Source organism: Bemisia tabaci, chromosome 4, assembly GCF_918797505.1.
Source record: "Bemisia tabaci chromosome 4, PGI_BMITA_v3".
Classification (NCBI taxonomy): domain Eukaryota; kingdom Metazoa; phylum Arthropoda; class Insecta; order Hemiptera; family Aleyrodidae; genus Bemisia; species Bemisia tabaci.
Window position 1 is genome coordinate 42,558,806 of NC_092796.1, and position 18,657 is coordinate 42,577,462.

An 18,657-nucleotide genomic window follows, 5' to 3' on the forward strand; every position below is an offset into this window, starting at 1 on the left:
TTGTTTGTCAAATTTTGAGGTCAATTATATTTAATTGTAATTTATACTTTCTTTTTTTCCCCTTCATTTTATTTTTCGTATCGAGGAGTCGAGGTTTTGTTGATTTCTTCGGATTTCGATTACTGTAACTTCTCTTCTATTCGGCCGATTTTTATGAATGAGGTCTCTTTTTATTTGTGTTTTAACGGAGAGTAAGGAAAAAATTGCTAAATACATGCGAAACAATTTTTTTTGAAAATTGGATGAATCCTAGCGTGACGGTGAAATGGTTAATGAAGCGTGAGTAATTGGGGTACGGGTATCGGCCGCGTTGGGACCCAAGGCCCATTGTTCTTCGTGACGCCGACGCAGTGATCAGGAGCGTGGGGACGAGAGGGCTTAGTGGACTCCTGTATGAGCCACGTTTAGCAAATGGTCTAATGAGTCTCGAGGCTCATCACAGATTGCACTTACCACTATCCTGGTGGCCCCGGCTATCAGAGCAAGGAGTACCAACTTTTGAAAAGGATAACAGTGTTGTGGAGATATGTCAAAGCAACGTTGTGAACAAAACGGAGTGAGTGAAATTCTCATTCAAGGAGTGCCGAACTGGTCAGCCATCCTCGAATCAGTTCGCTTGCTTCCGCTTATATATGCATATTTTAAATCAGCGCGCCCCATTCTAAGGTTTTTTTAAAAAAAACCAAGAAACGTAGACTCTTGGTATTCATTACACATAAACTAGCGAGCCCCAGAATGAGAAACAAATTTTAATCATTATTATTGACGGATTAGTAAACTTTTTACACGCTTTGGAAAATCTCAGAAGTTCGCGGTAGTCACTTTTCGGTAAGGAACTAGGGGACTCGGTTATTGTATCGAGGGGGGGGTCGAAACGATCGCAAAGGCGGTATACTACGTATACGCGCCAAAATGTCATGAGTTTTAAGATGTTGCAAAGGTTCAAGAAACTTATCAAAGTTCCAGTTTTGTATGCAAACGAGGCCGAGATAGTGGAAACATTCCAAAAAATTGCAAAAATTCCGGAAATTTCAAAAGGTGCATCTCAGGGTGATGTAAAGTTTCGAAAAATTAAATTAGTTCCTAAAATCTCCGGAAAATCAACAAATTTTTAAAAGTCACAAAAGTTCGAGAAAATCCTTTTACTGCCAGAATATTGCAAAATGTCAAATGATCAAAAAAGTTCTAGAATGATGCAAGCGTTCTGGAAAACGCAAAATCTCCGGGATATTGCAAATATTTCGGAAAGTTCCGGTAAGTACGATGAGTCCCACACTCAAAAAAAAAGGTATGACTCTGAGACCCATAAAAATTGGCTCGGACATCCATAATTTCTAACCAAAGTGACTTACCGTCTACAGTATGGCTTCCTGAGCCATACTTTATTGGTCGTGAACCTATAAGCATGGCTCCACGAACTATATTTTATGGCTCCATGATCCATAACTCGGCCGGTAAGTCTCTCTTCCCATACTTGTTTTTTGAGTGCAGGTAAAATAAGTTCCAGAAAATTACAAAAGTTTCGAGTACGTGCAAAAGTTCCAGGAATACAGCAAGTTTGGTGAAAATCTCAAAAGTTCCGGAAAACGGGATATTGCGGGAGTTGGAAATGTGTTTCGGGAGGACGCGTGGGGGAGCTCGGAGTCCGGTCGGGAGTCAAGGCGAATCGTTGGAGTCGGAGCCGAGGGTCTGGATGGGGAAGAGCGGGTACCAGCCCTGGGTGAGCTGGGTGAGCTTGAGCTGGTCCAGGGAGACCTCGGCCCCGCCGAGGCCCTGGTTGTGCTCGAAGCCCTTCTGCCGCTCCCAGAGCATGACCAGGAGGGTCCGCCCGAGGACGTCGCACGCCGAGTACTTGAGCGTCTGCCGGTACTGCGGCTCGCACGAGTGCCGCACCACCCGCGTCTTCCGCTTCTGCAGCCACCGGTCGTTGTCGCGCAGGTACGTCTTCACGTACGTGTCTAAGCAAAACAGGGAAATGACGTGAGGATAGGGCTATGCAAAAAGGAACCAAAGTGCTCATTGTTGAATGACGCAAAGATGACGCATGCATGCACTGAAAAAAAAATCTCGGAGTATTTACTAAGAAAAGGGTAAAATTACCAATAATTCAGGGTTCTATTTGATCCCAGTTTTTTCTTGGTAAAATTACCATTTATGGAATTGGTAATTTTACCGAGAAATCTCGGTAAAATCGTTGAACTTTCTCGGTAATTTTACTGGACCTTGGTAAAAACGCCAATTTTTTTTATCGACTGTGGTAGAATTACCGAGATAAAATGGCAAAGTTACCGGGAATTGATTACCAATAAAAGTGGTATTCTTACTTGAAAAAAAAACAGTATAAATACCGATTTAGCTTACTAGTAAGGTAAGCTTAGGTAGGTAAGTTTACCAGTTTGTCTTCGTAAAATTACCAATAATTGGTGAAAAAAGTGAGATGGTAAAGGTACCAACGGACCGTGGCAAAAACGCCGAGAATTTTTTTTCAGTGGCACGCAAGATACAGCCAAATACAGTCAGATACAGTCAGATACAGCCAGATACAGCCAGATATAGCCAGTTACAGTATTGATTAATATTAAGTGTACAGTATTAATCAGGGTTGCCACAGAATTTGGAAAATTAAATTCCCTGATGTTTCTTTGATTTCCTTTACACATTTTGGTAAAATTCCTTGATAATTGAACAAATGCCAGATTTTTAAAAAGACATAGTTAGTAATAGTTTTCAATCAAAATGTGTTGTTTAAAACGTCAAACCCACTCGAGAAAGCAAATGAAGGTGATTTGACGGTTTTACCCTAACATTTCCAGGTTTGCCCTGACTTTTTAAATTCTTTGACATTCCCCGGTTTTCCCGGTATTCCCTGACTGTGGCAACCCTGATTAACCCAAGTTTTTTTTTTTTTTTTTTTTTTTTTTTTTTTTTTTTTTTGTGATATTTGGATTAAAATGCTGAGTTCACTAAAGAGACTTTAACGCAGAGCTAGAAAAGTAGGCATAGTTCGCAAAGATTGCATACTTTCCCGACTATCTTAAAAAGACGCGTGCTATGAAGCGAAAAATTCCGGATCATCTGCGGAATTTCTGTACCTTTTCAGTACTTCCGGACCGCTCTCAAAAAATCAGTGCTACTTCCGGATATTCCAGACTGGTAGACACCCTAATTGACCAGAACCATCTAAATTGCCACATTTCTTTTAATGTTCCTTTGATGTTCATTAAATTTCTTTTATGTTTTAATGTTAAGAACATCACATTACTCTGACATTTTGAGTGCATTCTTTAACGTAAGTGGGGAAGTTGAAAGCACTAAAGATAGTGATGGTAGCTTAGAAGGAAATTAAGTGTGCAGTTGGGCTCATTCTGATGATGTTTGTCCAACTATGAAAGTACTAACCTGGTGGATTGTCTTCGGACTCGATGCCACTAGCGCATACAACTTCTACTTCTAATTGTCCTTTTGTCATGAGCAGTCCCAATTTCAGCCGTAAATTTCCATCTACATAACATCAAAGGACATTTTGAAAAAAAAAATGCATGGATCCCAAAGATCAAATTTATAAGATTTGGATTACTTAATATGTAAGTCAAGGAAGGTCCTATCAGAACTCGATTTCCCATTCATTTGTATTACAAACGCGAAAAACTTCAGAGTCGCCAGTTAAAAGGTAGTATGAGTCGTAAGCCTACATACAAAATCTCACGAAAATGCTTTAATAATCCCACAAATATTAACGTAAAAGTATGAGCTATGAAAATATGGAAATTATAATAGGGTAAAAATGGTACCGCATTTTCGATCTTGGTCGTTGCCAAATTTTCTGGCGAAAAATAAAGGTGAAAAAAGTGGAGCCAGTTTATTCCCAATTTCTCTGAATATTGTGAGCAATCGATTTTCTAAAAAGGAGAGCTTATTTTATTGCCTTAAGTACGAGTTAAGTTACATATGTTTCCGTAATACCATAAGTCGTAATAAAACTCTCATTCATCCATGTTCTTACAAAAAACTATTTGAGGACTTTATGATCGATAACAGACTGAATGCCGAAAAATCTAAAATCGAGTTAGATGTGGCATTTTATTCTAACACCAACGACAACATACTGCATAATAGGCTAGGTGCTACCAATAATAGTTGTGCATTGTAAGGTCTGAAAGATAACGTTAGTGGTACGTCGACAATTTTCAGAATTAAAAATATGAAAAACTTGAAATGCATTTTTCGGCATCTAGCGCGTTATTGATAATAAGTCTTCAAATACAGATGTAGAATACTACAAGAATGACAGGTTAAAATCTTACCACAGAAAGCGCGGTATCCACGAGGTAAAATCTGGCCAGGCCCCAAGTTGATCAAATCCAGCTGGCTGAGGAAAAAGGTGCGCAAGAAGTAAACAATGGATGATAAATAAATCCTACAAAAATGATCCGTGTTAGTATGAGCTGCTATCTAAAATTTATCAAAAAGTTGGGCTTTTAAGAGCTTCAAATATTGCAATATACTTGTCATACTTATTCATGTATCCTTTTATTTTGGTCTTATAAATTGTCTTGTCTGTTTGTCTTGTCATATTATAAAACACTAGTTGAGGTCTGTAACGTTGCAATCGGAGCTAAATACGCTTCCTTACGCGTGCAGGAAAGGATATTTGAACGCATTCACGGCAGGCGCAGGGATACAACTATTCGACTACGGGTGTAAGCATGTTGCTGCCGGCCGGATTGAAGGCGCGCCACACTCCAGCAATTACTTGGGTCCCTTCCCGTGCGATCTCCCTGGCTGGCGCGCCGCTAAAATGTATGTGTAATGAGGTATGAAACGAGCGAAAATATTGCGTCTGAATTTCCGGCGACTGAAGAAAATCCGCGGAAATTCTTTTGAAAAACTGTATTTGCCTTTCGTGACAAGAATGATTAAAAATAAGACATTAGTTGAGGTCTGTAACGTTGCAATCGGAGCTAAATACGCTTCCTTACGCGTGCAGGAAAGGATATTTGAACTCATTCACGGCAGGCGCAGTGATACAACTATTCGACCACGGGTGTAAGCATGTTGCTGCCGGCCGGATTGAAGGCGCGCCACACTTCAGCAATAAATCGGGTCCCGTCCCGAGCGATCTTCCTGGCTGGCGCGCCGCTAAAATCGCCGCAAAGAGAGGACTGCACGTCATTATCCTTGACTCTCTGTCCCGTTTTTACCACAATTTGAGTGAAAGTGTATCCCTGAGTTGAAACGATTCAGAATCTCGGATTGGGTTTATTAAATTCATTTTTTTAAAATGAGGTATGAAACGAGCGAAAATATTGCGTCTGAATTTCCGGCGACTGAAGAAAATCCGCGGAAATTATTTTGAAAAACTGTATTTGCCTTTCGTGACAAGAATGATTAAAAATAAGACATCAGTTGAGGTCTGTAACGTTGCAATCGGAGCTAAATACGCTTCCTTACGCGTGCAGAAAAGGATATTTGAACTCATTCACGGCAGGCGCAGTGATACAACTATTCGACCACGGGTGTAAGCATGTTGCTGCCGGCCGGATTGAAGGCGCGCCACACTCCAACAATGACTCGGGTCCCGTCCCGTGCGATTTCCCTGGCTGGCGCACCGTGATACAATTAAGAATACTTACTTCCTATCGTCGTCATCAGAATAGTCGTTCATTCTGGATGCTGTTTCACTCATTTCTGCGACACAAGAGCTTTTCCTCACTTTCCCGTCCCGTCCTCCTGAAAACAAGAAAGGCAGTTACTTCCTTTTATCTTTAAAAAATTTTCGAGAATGTTCAAAGTTTGATATTCACGAGTGACAATGATTACATTTATATACTTCCAGTTACTAGATTCGAAATCCCATCCGTAAAATATTCTTAATCCATCCTATTCTTATTCACATTCTATGGCGGTTTGCAACGAACAGGTACAATGTATGTTCTTAACTGAAATTGACCTGATCAGTTACAAAAATCATTGGTCATTACGAGTGCAGGGGCGGATCCAGCAATTTGGCAACAATGGATTCCCTCCATTTAAACCCATGTTAAATAATCGATTCTTGGAGGGGCACCTGCCCCCCCCCCCCCCAAGAATCGATTATTTAACATAGGTTTAATGGAGAAGAACAGTGCCGCCAATATACGAGTGGACCGCGTTTAACAGAAACCTGCTACCCAAGTACCATTTTCAAAGGAAAAATCGCCATATTTTGAAATTCATTTGCGATTTTTTGGCGATAAAATAGCTGTATCATCAGAACATAAGCGATCATCCTCGATGTTGTCGCAATATTATCTCTATACAATCGCGTTCGATAAAATCGACATTTTTTTTACAGCATTAGGGGACAGCAGTGCGGTTTTTACCATGATTTTTAAGTACATTGACTCACGATACTTCAAACCTCATTGACACTAAAAGAAAGGAAATTGTACCTTAATGCGGAAAAGTTCGTTGTAATATTACATGATTGAAACACTATATCTTCATGAGCAAAAAAAGAAAAAAAATAGAGGATTTCCTTTTTAAAAAAGACAAAGGGAGAGGGGAAGAATTTCTTCTTTTTTTTGGTCATTTATAAAAAAGCATTGAAAATTACTTGATTGTTATAAGTCCATTTTAGTAATTGTAATTTGAACTTTAAATTGCTGAAAAGATAAAGAAAAGCGGATGTGTAGATTAAAAGAAAAGGAGACCGAACTTTTTCAAGGCTTCACCGTCAAGAGAGGGGCAGGGGACGGTAACTCATGCTGACACAAATGAAGACACCAGTCAAATAGATTAACCAGCAAGACAGAAGGAAGTAACAAGCAAGTTTATAATTTTTATTTGCTCGGCTTTAAAGGTCAGGTTTTCAAAAGAAAATTTCTAGCGAGACAACTCAGAAGTTTAAAAAAAAATTGTTTTCTTCTTTTATGAAATTCTATATTTCAATTTTATAGGTTTTTCAATAGCGAATTGTCGATGTGAAAAGTCTGAAAATGTTCATTCTTTTGGTCACGGAAAACCTGGAGATTACACCCCTGGGTTGCAGACACCTTGTACTGGTCTTTTGGGTGATAATTACGAAAAAAGGAGGACTTATTTGATAAAAATCACCGTTTAAATTGTTCTCTTCGCCCCTTCTTCTACGGGTTAGATATATTCTTTGTGCTGTACGGAGGATAGATCCTTCTCAACTGGTATCTTCAAATATTAAGCAAATTAATTGAAAATTTAGTGAAAAGGGTGTCAGGGTCGGATCTGAGGTTTTCAAGAGAACGATGCAAAAGAGGTGAATATAGTGCCACTTTTTCATACGAAAAAACGAATAAATTTACGAAACAATTGGCGAATCATTCCCGATTAACACGCAACTTTTGCTCACCAGAGAAAATATTCTATGCTTTAATCTGATCCGATCCTGATGAATGGGCACAAAAAGATAACATATACAAACCAGAAAAAAAATACATTTAGTTATAAGGTTAAAAAATGCACCTAACCAAAAATCTAGCACATTAATTTTTAGCGGGTGAACAAAAGGTTTTAAATGACAATTAATGAAGGAGCGATAGGAAATCGTGAAGCCTTGATAACGGTATTTGACAATTTGAAAGACAGTAAGAGATTTGTTCACGATGAATCACAGATTGAATAATGCCTTAATCTCTTGGGAAGACGGCTCCTTAAATTCTTTCAGTATTCTAAAAGCATGATTTTGAAGGCAAGGTTTTTCTACTTTTGAAATATCTTGGATGAATTATGTTCATAATTCACGTCAAAACTGATTTTTTATCTTGAATTTCCAGGTAAATTAATATAAGCGTAAGGAAATTATTAGATTTTAGGGAAAACTTTTTCAGCAGAGGCCTTCAGATTCCGTTCAGATAGCAATCTTGTGGCACGAAATGAGACACAAGATGAGATACAGGTGGTTACATTTATTGGGCATTGTCGTGATGGACTCTTCTTTTTTACCTGTCACCGCGTACAATTAGTTTTATACGGTAAATTACTAAAATTACGATTCAAAAAAATGTTTCAAACAAAATTTTAAAACACATCTAGATCTTTAAATTGAAAACAGTATCATGACACGTATAGATAGCATCATACACGTGCACCCTGCACGTGTTTCTTCTTTCGATTTTGCAAGTTTTTATGTGGCGATTCAATTTAAAGTATTTAAAGTCTTGTTTCAAAACTGAACGTCCTGAAGAAACTACATATCATTTTTGAGCAGTGGCGTGGCGTGCTTTGCGAAATACCTATTGATTGATCTGCCATTTAAATCTATGGAAAAGAATCGATAAACATGGTATTTGCAAGGAACACCTCAATGGTCGATTCTTTATTACCATAGCTTAAAATGGGGGAAATATCAATTATTGATCATTCACGGCTCGCCACTGTTCCTTAATTTATACGGACACAAGAGGGCGGGGGAAAACAGAGAGATGAGCAAAAAGCAAGGATGAAAGCAGACACCAAACTCATCATGATAATTAAGACGGTAATTTTGTTTGAGGCAGAAAAACCCGTAAAAAGTGAAGGGAAAAAGGAAAGAGAAAGAAAACAGAGGAAGCAGATAGAGGACGGCATTTCGCAGTTGTTTTAGTTGGAAGGGTTAAAAGTCTCTGATCGAAAAATAGAAAATAAGAAAATTTATCTTTTTAGATAAAGGACGAACAGATGTTGATATTTCGGAATTTCCATCAGGAACCATAGCGTAACATGCACTTCAAAGTCAATAATTTGCTTTTTTGATCTTTGATCTTTTTTTGCTTTTTCAAAACACCCCTTATGAAAAGCAAACTTGGAAAAAAATTGTTTTCTCTCATTCCTGGTTTTTGAGTTACTGATAGATTTTGGACGTACATAAATGTGAATTCTACGTCAACATGAGATGAACGTAAGAGATACAGAAGACAATTGTTTCAACTTAGCGGACAGTTCACAATCATTTGCAGATTATTCGCGAATCGCTTAAGTACGGACGCAAGTTCCGAGTCACTGTAAAATATCCTGATTCCTGACATTCTAGACGAACGGCACTAATAGTATCACCGTTTTTTGGGGGCCTCTTTTCCCCGCTAATTAATCAAATCTACGGCAAAATCGAGTTGACGAAGTTGGTCGAATTCGTTGTGGTGGATTTCTGGATTAATCCTCTTTTCTAACATAGAATTAATGTTCATGGTCCCGGACATTTACTTTACGACCAAAAATCAAAAAGGGCAAGAACGGGGGCTCATTGACATTCTCGAGTTAAAATAATAAATATTTTCATGGTTTACTCTTACCGCATGGTTTTCAAGGACGATGGACGTAAAAAGTATGTTTGTATCTTAACAGTTTTACAACTGTTTGCAATTCACGAAAACAAGAGAGTAAGACAAACAATGCGAGAAAATTTCCTGATACAATACTTGCAAGTCGAAGAAATTTATGCTCTTTAATAGTTGGCAACACTACGCAGTATGATGGTAAAATTTAATGACGCCTTCTAGGATTTGAATTTCAATTCTTGTCTCAGGACTGGGGGGTGGGGGGAAGGTGTTTTTAGACTTTCTTCAATGGCTTGCTGCTTTGTACCTTCCACAAAAAATTCCTGATTCTACCCTTGCACATGCACACACGAGTTCAACCAACTTTGTCTGCCAATTATGCCTCTCGATACCCTGCGTCCAGGTTCTCCGTCCCAAACAGTTATTCCCGTGTTCTGTCTTAATACCATGCTGAATCTTTTGCGCCAGTGTTGACAGTGAAAGCAAAAGATTGTTTTGTAACTGCCAACCTTACCTTTACACTTAGGGCTACTTTTTCTGAGCTGTAAATGCTGCAATACAGAGAGAGAAAGAGGGAAGGTAGAGCAAAATCAAACTTGTATCAGACAGTAAGATAAAGCGTGCTTGCAGAGAAAAGAAAAATGCAGCACGGATTTTACGTAGATACTTAGTTCAGTACACATCGATATGAATGGAGTGCTGGGGGAGTGACAACCCACAACGAAAACGCGGCGAAAATAAAGCAAGGCGTCAGAACGACATTAATAACCCTTTGGAAAAATTTGGGCAAAAATAATTGTAGTTTCATTTGATAGTAGTATATTAATTATAGTGACTTAGTATTAACATACATTAGTAATTGACATATACAGATAGAAAACTCAACAAAAAATATGTTTTCCAGAAATTTGGTACATCCCATGATTTGATATTACAGTGTCCATGAAGATTTATCTGGAGATTTTCTAAGGAATTTTCCGGAGAAAAAATTCAATATTTAACTGCGGGCGCGTGCTTAGGAACGAACTACAAAATGCGTCTGACAGGACTTCTAATCAACCTTTTCCACTCCTGTATCCTGCATGAGAGAGGCAGGCGATTGGGCGCTTCGATTTTTGGTTACCCTGGAAGGAAGGGATCCATTGGAGTTTTATCACTCCGAATAACCCTCTCAGCCTTTAAGTAAGATAAAAAGAAAAATTAAGACAAGATAGTTAAATACGTGACTTGAAGGTAAAATACAATTACTCACGCCTGTAGGGTCGCTTATCGCCACCACATATGCTCATGCTGCGGCCCAACAGTTCACCTTTTACAGCTTTCAAATTTCGTAAAATTTCGTCAGGGTCTTGCCTCGGAGTGCAAGAGCTTCGTCGTCTGCTTTTGCTCACGTAACTTGAGGGTGGCAGATCGTTTTCTGCTGAAAAAATAACCCAATCCGAAGTGTAATTTTCAAGTGTAACATCGAGGTGTAAGAGTGTAAAGGTTGTGTTGACTTCCTATCATACTATATTCTTTAACCGAACAATTCGCCTTCTAATTCGTCTGCAGCAATTGTTGTTACGAATATGTTGTGCGTGCTGATTTTAGTTCATTACATACTTGGTACTCTGAAGGCGTTTTATGTGCGAAAACAATTCGCCTTCAGTTGCGTCTAACGCAATTGTTATTACGAATATGTTGTGCGTGCTGATTTTAGTTCATTACATACTTGACTCTCTGAAGGCGTTTTAGGTGTGCAAGTAGCGCAATTTGTTGGAGAACGAACGAAGTAGGGATATAGCGATTCATTTTATATACTTCCGTCGTTCTCCAACAGATCGCACTACTTGCGCACATAAGACGCCTTCAGAGAATCGAGTATGTAATGAACTAAAATCAGAACGCATAACAAATTCGTAACAGCAATTGCGGCAGACGCATCAGAAGGCGATTTATTAAGTGTAAGAAAATAGAGTGGTAGGAAGTCCGCATACAACGAGAGGGTATGTACTCGATCGACTTGAATCGAACGAAAAATCAAAACGTGAATTGATCTACGTGAACCGATCGACACCGAGTCAATGGACAAATAAATATAAAACCGGGTCAAAATCAGTAGAAAACTTTCATTCACTATAAACATTTCGAAATGCTTCTTTGTCTGGAAAACGACAAATTATACCCTAAAAATAAAATCATAAGAGTAACGCATAACGCGTAACGCATAATGCATAACCGTGCTGCCGTGTTATATGAGCATTCCGCAAAAGCCATCAGGCGCTGCCAAATTTCCTTCGACAAATCAAGAACTTTCGGGAAAATTTGTGAATATTTCTCTGCCAACTTTTCAGAGGATTTAGTTTGTATTTTGATCTAAAGCGTCTGAAAATTTCAAGGACAAATATTCAGAACTCTCGTCAAAAATAAATGTTTTCTGAAAGGAATTTTGGCAACATTTGAAAGGTCATGCGGCGTTTTTACTTAGCACGGTAGTGAAGCCCTCTAATTTCAAGATATTCAATTAGTTTAAAGAAAAAAGTTCGAGTATAATCAAGAAAGTGTCACAAACCCTGCCACAGAGAAAAATCCATGGCTTTATAAACCAACTAGTGGTTCACATGAAACACCACTAATAGACGTAAATGAACTGATGATTCTCGGTCTGTGAACCATACTAAGGTATATCGTACTATTCTGCCGTGATAAGGAAGAACGCTGTATGAGCCTTCAGGTGTTACCAAATTTCCATTTATAAAACACAAATTTCCTAGAAAACTTAAGAATATTATTCTTCCAATTTTCAGATAATGTTGCTTGCAATTTCACCTGAAGTTCCTGAAAATTTCCAGGAAAAATATATGTATTCATAATTTTCCTCAATAATAAACATTTTATTGAAGGAAATTTGACAACTCTCGCATGTTCATACGGCGCTCTTTCTTAGCACGGCATCATACTAAGGTATATCGTACCATACTAAGGTGTATCGAACCATACTACGGTATATTGCCTAGTCCCCGACGTAAATAGCCTAGATGCTGATCGTCGTTAACTAAAACTAACTAACTAACTAACTAACTAACTAACTAACTATTATATGTTGCCTTTACTACTATTTGTGGTGTTCCATGTGAACCACTAATTGGTTTATAAGCCATAGCTTTTTCTCAGTGTGCGGACTGAACATATTTTGAAAAATCAGTTGGTGCGTATATAATGGTTACCTTTTTCTTGGGCGGATTGGAAGGAGCTCCTTCGGGAGCCGGGGAGAGACCTAGAGAAGTCTTTGTTGAGCTGGTAAGTTTCCACCTCGAGCTGCTCCGATTGGCTGGAGCCGCGCCGCGAGTTGCCCGCGTAGGCGTGGTCCGGGTGCAGGAAACTGTAGCCGTCCCCGAGATCCTCACTGTCTCGATCCTCTATAAAATCAAATACAAGAACAATCATTATATTCTTCACACAAGCAAGCCGTCTAAGAGAGGGTTTTATTTTCAAAAGCCTCTTTACGAGAGAAACACCTGTAATCGAATTTCAGCGAGTGGTTGTTATGCTCAAAAATCGCCTTCATAAAATAGGATATACGATTTAGCTACATGGAAGTTAAAATGGTTTGTTGAGTTGTAAGTATATCAGAGGTAAAAATCCCCTTCAAAAAGTTGTATATGCGATTTACACAGCTTTTAGAGGACTTCAAAATGTTTATCACAGTATACACCGACGGTGTAACCACGTATGTGACGTTGCAAACTTCCTGCTGTCATACTTTATTTTTTAAATGGAAAAGTACTTGGCGGGAGTTCTTAAAACTGCCGTGATATTTCTCCTATACGAAAAAAATCCTACAGGAACTTCAAGGAAATAAGTCGATTTGTACTCTTTTAATAAAAAAAAAAAAAAAAAAAAAAAAACTAGAACTACTGAAGTACAGTTTAATACGGAAACTCGAGGACAAACCTGATATCGATCTATTGTTTCTATTGATCAGTCTTTGAGTGACTTCGGAAACGAGTGATCCTCTCGGCGAACGGCCGCTCCTGATTTGCCTTGGATCTTCCAGACGATACCAGACAGGTCTGTCGTCCAAAAGGGCTTTCTGGAGATCTACAGTGCATTCACCTGTTCACAATTCAAAATAAGATAATTGAATCAGTGAGCACGAAAACACACCAACTCGGAAAAATGAAAAGAATCAAGACACACACAAAACCGAACAGTAAGTGAAGAAATTAGTGTAAGAAAGAGATTTTTGGTGCCGAAATACAAGCAATAAAGGGCATTTTAAAGATTCAAGTTGAAACAGGTGTGCTAACTTCAATGACTTTTATAAAAATTGACCGTCTCCTATGAAAATTGAGCAATTTTGAGTTACCGAGTTGGTGTGTTTTCGAACTCACTGATTCAATTGAAGTTTATATTGATTTTTAAAAGTTGATAGTGGAGATTCGAGGATTAGTAGGGCGATGACTCCTCATTAAAATAAAGGATCTACCTCGATAGATCGAGGATCATATGGACTTCATTTTGCAATGAGGAACTACTATTTCTGGCTCATTTTAGAAAAAACATATGTGCCATTGGAATCTCTATGCAGACAGGTGTTTTTATGGAAGAGTCAGAGATAGTGGCTCCTTATTGCAAAATGTTATCCATATCATGTCTGATTATAATCTAAACTGTGTTGATTTAATATTGCTTATTGTTGCCCCTAAATTTTTATTTTAGCCAGAATTTTCTTAAGTCCGTTACTCGGTTATGGGACATTTCGTCAACGATTTTTTGTCCGCGCACCTGTTTTTTCCAGTAGTTTACGACCACGCATTTTTTCCTCAGCTAAAAGCTCTTAGATTCTTCCTGTGTGCGATAACTTCGCGACGATGACGGCGTGCCGCGGCGCATCTAGCCACTACTTTGCCACGGAGGTGTTGCACAGCATCATACAAGATTGAAGGCACACTAATGTATTATGATTGATGGCATCTTTCAAAAGAACAAAGTTTCCTCGCAAATTAAATCCAGTGACGACTACAAAAAGAAAGCGGTAGTTGAAATACCTACAAAGTCCTAGTATCCGTATTCAATAACGTTTAGCATGATTTTTGAGCTTCATTAGAGGAAAAAGTGACTTAACCCAAACAGAGATATGCTCAAATTTACCGCCAAGAAGATTTTTTTTAATGAATTAATAAAGGAAATAATGCTTGTGTAAAGAAGAAAAGATGCTAATATAAAAAGAAAAGCCACCCACATCAAGCAGAAATACGCTTTCACTCAGCGATTTTATCTTGATTCAAAATAAAATCTTTGACGGCGTATTCAAGAATGTTTGAGCCTAAATCGAGTCTTTTTTTCTGATGAAATTCAAAAGTTATGCTAAACGTTATTAAATACGGATGCCAGGACTTGGCGAGTTTTCGGACTAATTTTTTATTCCGTAGTATCTTGATTTATTTTACGAGGAAAGCTCCGCACTTTTAAAGGCTGCCTGTTATTCTCAATATGTTGGAACGCGTTCAATTTTGTATGATACTATGCAATACCTCTGGTGTGAAATAACTTGAGGCGCCGCGCCGTGGCACGCTGCGACGCGGCGAGCGGCCGGCTAGCGCGGAACGCGCATTGGCGCCTTCAAACCTAACATGGATACTTCACGCATTACGCATGCGTGAAGTATCCCTGTTAGGTTTGTAGGTGCCAGTGCGCGCTTTGCGCTGGCAGTACGCCGCGCGCCGCCCCGCCCTGTGTTAATGTTAGGTTCTAATATTTAAACTCGCAGAGTCAGCGTTTTTCAACTCATGATTTTGAAATGATTGCACACTCTGCATGCATTATTCTCATTTATATTGATGAAAAAAAAATGTATTTGAGGGAAATATAATGAGTGTTTTGTAAATGTTAAGGTGGATCCGTGTCAAATTTAATGATTTCCAGAGCACTTTAATTTTGCATGTTATATTTTGTGCTTTTACTTTACTGCAGCGTGGTGTACACGCAACCAAATGGTCAAAATTGGACGTATTTGACTCTAAACGATCGATGTGCAAGTAGGTTAAAATCAAAGGTTGCGTGCCCCTTGGTTTTTCTCTCTTTTATTCATTTTTGTACAGTTTCTTTCAACGCATTTTCGGGTGTCATCGCTTTGAAAAGCTTTTACAAATATTTAAGATAATAACCAAGGAACGAATCAAGACTACCCAGTTTCTAATCAAAATACCCGCAATGAATGGAACCAGGGGATTTTGCGTGAGTGTGTCCGTCCCAGAAGAATTGAAAATTAATAAACTTATGAATGACTTTTTCCTCGTTGAAGGCACATGAAGATAATCATAGCGCCATAAGTCCCTCCCATAAGAAGTTCCTAGTTCTAGCTGGTTCTAACTATGGAGCCCCTAAAGGCATGTCGACTGGATAATACGAGAAAAATATGTTAATCACCTAAGAATACTTGTTCCTTGTCCGGGCGATGATCCCATAAGGTGACCTCGACCATTTTGTCCATGAGTTGTTCACCAGTGACGTTGGACAGTTCAAGTGTCGTATTCCAAATCGGATTTTGGGACGGCTCCGCTACTTCAGTCTTCACTGCGTTTTGCTCACCTCTGTTCACGAAAAAAACACAAACAATGAATTCTTGAAAACACTAAACATAGGGCCTAGTGGAGTTGCTAATGTACAAAAAAGATGATTTGTCTGCAGTATTGTGAAAAAAGTGTATTCGATACATCAATCTCTTCGTCTTGATACGTAGAATCAGATTTTCGATGGTGTCAAGTTCAAAAATCAATCCGGCGCCCCCCATTCAAGATGGCGCCCAAAAGGGGCGCCGGGGGGTTGAAAAATTATAAATTTTCCTACAGAGTCGACTGTGGTGTCGATTCATATGTAATTTTAGTCGTAGAATCCGAATTTCACATTCAAAAAATCCTCCGACCTAAGGGGGGGCCTCAATTCCAAGATGGCGGCCAAAATGGGCCCCTTTGCGGGAAAATGGCCGTAGATGGCTGTATATACTGTATGACATATCCGCAGATAGGTTTTCTGGGTCGGGAATAACGAATATGAAGTCAGAAATTGTGCTAGACCCTTCGGGGAGGCTCAGGGTGCCCCCCAAAATGGCCGCCGGGGGTCCAAAAATTTTGAGTTTCCTTAATACCCCGAGTGGGATGTCTATTCATAGGTAATTTTGGTCGTAGAACTCGAATTTCACATTGGAACGGTCATCTAGTCTAAGGGAGGGCCCCAAAATCCAATATGGCGGCCAAAATTGACTTCATGGTGGGAAAATGACCATGGGTAGCTTCATACCCCGTATGAAATAGATGCCAATAGGTTTTATAGGTAGGGAATTTCAAATATAATATAAGAAATTGTTATTTGCTCATCGGGGAGATGCAGGGGGTGAGGAGGGGGCCCCAAGGCCTTCTCCTCTCCCCCTCGAAGCTTAAAATCCTCCATCCAGAGGCTTTAAAATTCTGAGTAAGTAATTAAAATGAATGTCAAAACAGACATGGACAAGGAACACTGAGCCGCTGAGATAAGTTCTAGAAGAAAATAGGGTAAATCGCTGAGGAGCAATCGCGAGTTGGCAGCCCCCTTCCCCCTCTGGACTTGAAAATTTCAATGGTTTTGCCTTCTCATTATTTTTATCGATCATGAATTCATTTTGACATGCCGAACTGCCCATACACACTCTTTTCTTTGCAAGCGGATTCCTAAGCTTACATCTCAAGTGGGAATGTGTCTTGGTTAAGGGAAGAAAAGTTCCTCGATCTCATCCCAATTTGAAACGTACCCCGTCTTTTGAAAGCTTCCACTCTTCTTGAATTACACGCTCCTGCAGGTGCCGATATCACCGGATCTTTCATAAATAAAGGTTAACTGACAAGGTGGAATACCTAAATGAATAATGCAAGCAATAACGTGTTGGAAGCTCTCGCGAAGTTGGGCTCCGGATTTTCTCTCGCCGAAGAGATTAGACAACACCTAAAGGAGTTGGTACGTCAACGATGTGCTCCAAAAACAGCTCTTAGAGATTTAGAAGAAGCAAGGTAGTGGATTTTCTCGAAGAAACAATACCAGGATGAAAACCTCCCATTGACTAGACGGACCGTGTGTTTCTTAGAGCTCACCTCCAGGCGTCCATATTTTGCATCAAGACGTTAGGCATCCCCTGGCATTGTAATCCAGATGTGGATTGTGGCAGGAAAAATATTGGAGAAAAAGTCAGTTAAGTCGTATGCACTGGGCCACACTCAAAACATTTTTTCTTGAGATATTATTTTGACTTGAAGCGTCGTTTCTGGTCAACAACACTTGGTTTCTTGCGTTAAATTCTTGCGGATTGTACTCAAAACCTGTTTTTTGGAGTTAAACAAACGTTGTTTCACTATCTTTTTTTTTAACTTGAACTTAACGCTAGTAAAACAACGTTTGTTTAACTAAAAAAAAAAAGATTTTGTCCATAATGAACTCATTGTCAGTCAATATGATATCCTAAGAAAAATTGTTTAGTGCATAAGTTCCAGAGCTATGGAGCAATGGAGCTATGTCCGTGCAAATGTGCACAAAAAAGTTGCGCACCACCTTACACTTGTCGGACGCACGGTCTCAAGTGTACCGAGATGTGCAAAGGCGACTTCGCCTTCAGGTACCTTTACTACGAACAACTCTGGATTACCTTTGGGTACTCCAGAGTTCTGCGAAAAATTCGACCTTGAAGAAGAATACGAAGATGAAGGAGAAAGTACAACAATGTACACTGACACATAGTGACTCTTCACACGACAGAGAGGCGTTATTTTTGTCTTATATGTATGTCAATTAAATTTTCATTCTGGTCAGTGAAATGTAACTTAATTTATTTTAATGTGTTTAAAGGGAGTTATATCTATTCAAATTTATATTTATATATTATGGTTGTTCTTACAAAAAAATTTTCCATTCAATTTTAAATGTTTAGGGTTTTTTTTAGGGCGTACATCTCCGTCTTAATTTTATTTTACTTATGGAAAGTTGCCCATGCGGCAAAACATTTTCGGTAACATCCTTTTTCCGAAAAACTCGGCCACTGGGGCCGAGATTTTTTATCCCTGCGGCCGAAATTCGGTAACACTGTCAAAAACTACGCATAGCTATGCCGGGCTTTGGGCAATTTTAACGAATTTTAGCAGCTGGGACCACTAATTTTGGCCGCAGTTGCCAAGCTTTTCGGGATTTAGATACTGCCGAACACTTCTTGTATTGTGCATTCGAAATTTTTTGCCTGATTAAGTACTTTGCGATGGTTTTTCATTTACTCACTTTTGGCTGTAGAGGAAATATCTTGGGTTTCTAAACCCCCTTAATTAAAGTACCTACTTTAGAAACTTTACTGTTTGTTGATTCAATGCTTTGAAGCATGAAATGCTTGGCCAGT

The 18,657-nt window shown here is 39.0% G+C and overlaps 1 protein-coding gene across 4 annotated transcripts in view; it reads right to left on the minus strand.

Annotated features, from left to right (window-relative positions):
• Positions 1 to 915: 915 nt before the first annotated feature.
• The window catches only part of Fife (regulating synaptic membrane exocytosis protein fife), a 362,382-nt gene continuing 344,640 nt past the window's right edge, over positions 916 to 18,657 (minus strand). For 2 of the 4 annotated variants that reach the window (XM_019046280.2, XM_072299891.1), the window contains 8 exons: positions 15,678 to 15,841; positions 13,200 to 13,361; positions 12,473 to 12,664; positions 10,519 to 10,683; positions 5,634 to 5,730; positions 4,305 to 4,369; positions 3,400 to 3,501; positions 916 to 1,958 (listed from right to left, as the gene is read on the minus strand). In XM_019046280.2, the coding sequence (XP_018901825.2) occupies positions 1,657 to 1,958; positions 3,400 to 3,501; positions 4,305 to 4,369; positions 5,634 to 5,730; positions 10,519 to 10,683; positions 12,473 to 12,664; positions 13,200 to 13,361; positions 15,678 to 15,841 (1,249 nt within the window). In that variant the 3' untranslated portion in view covers positions 916 to 1,656. Of the gene's footprint in view, positions 1,959 to 3,399; positions 3,502 to 4,304; positions 4,370 to 5,633; positions 5,731 to 10,518; positions 10,687 to 12,472; positions 12,665 to 13,199; positions 13,362 to 15,677; positions 15,842 to 18,657 lie in introns of all 4 variants that reach the window. The other 2 variants (XM_072299892.1, XM_072299890.1) reach the window with 1 other exon arrangement.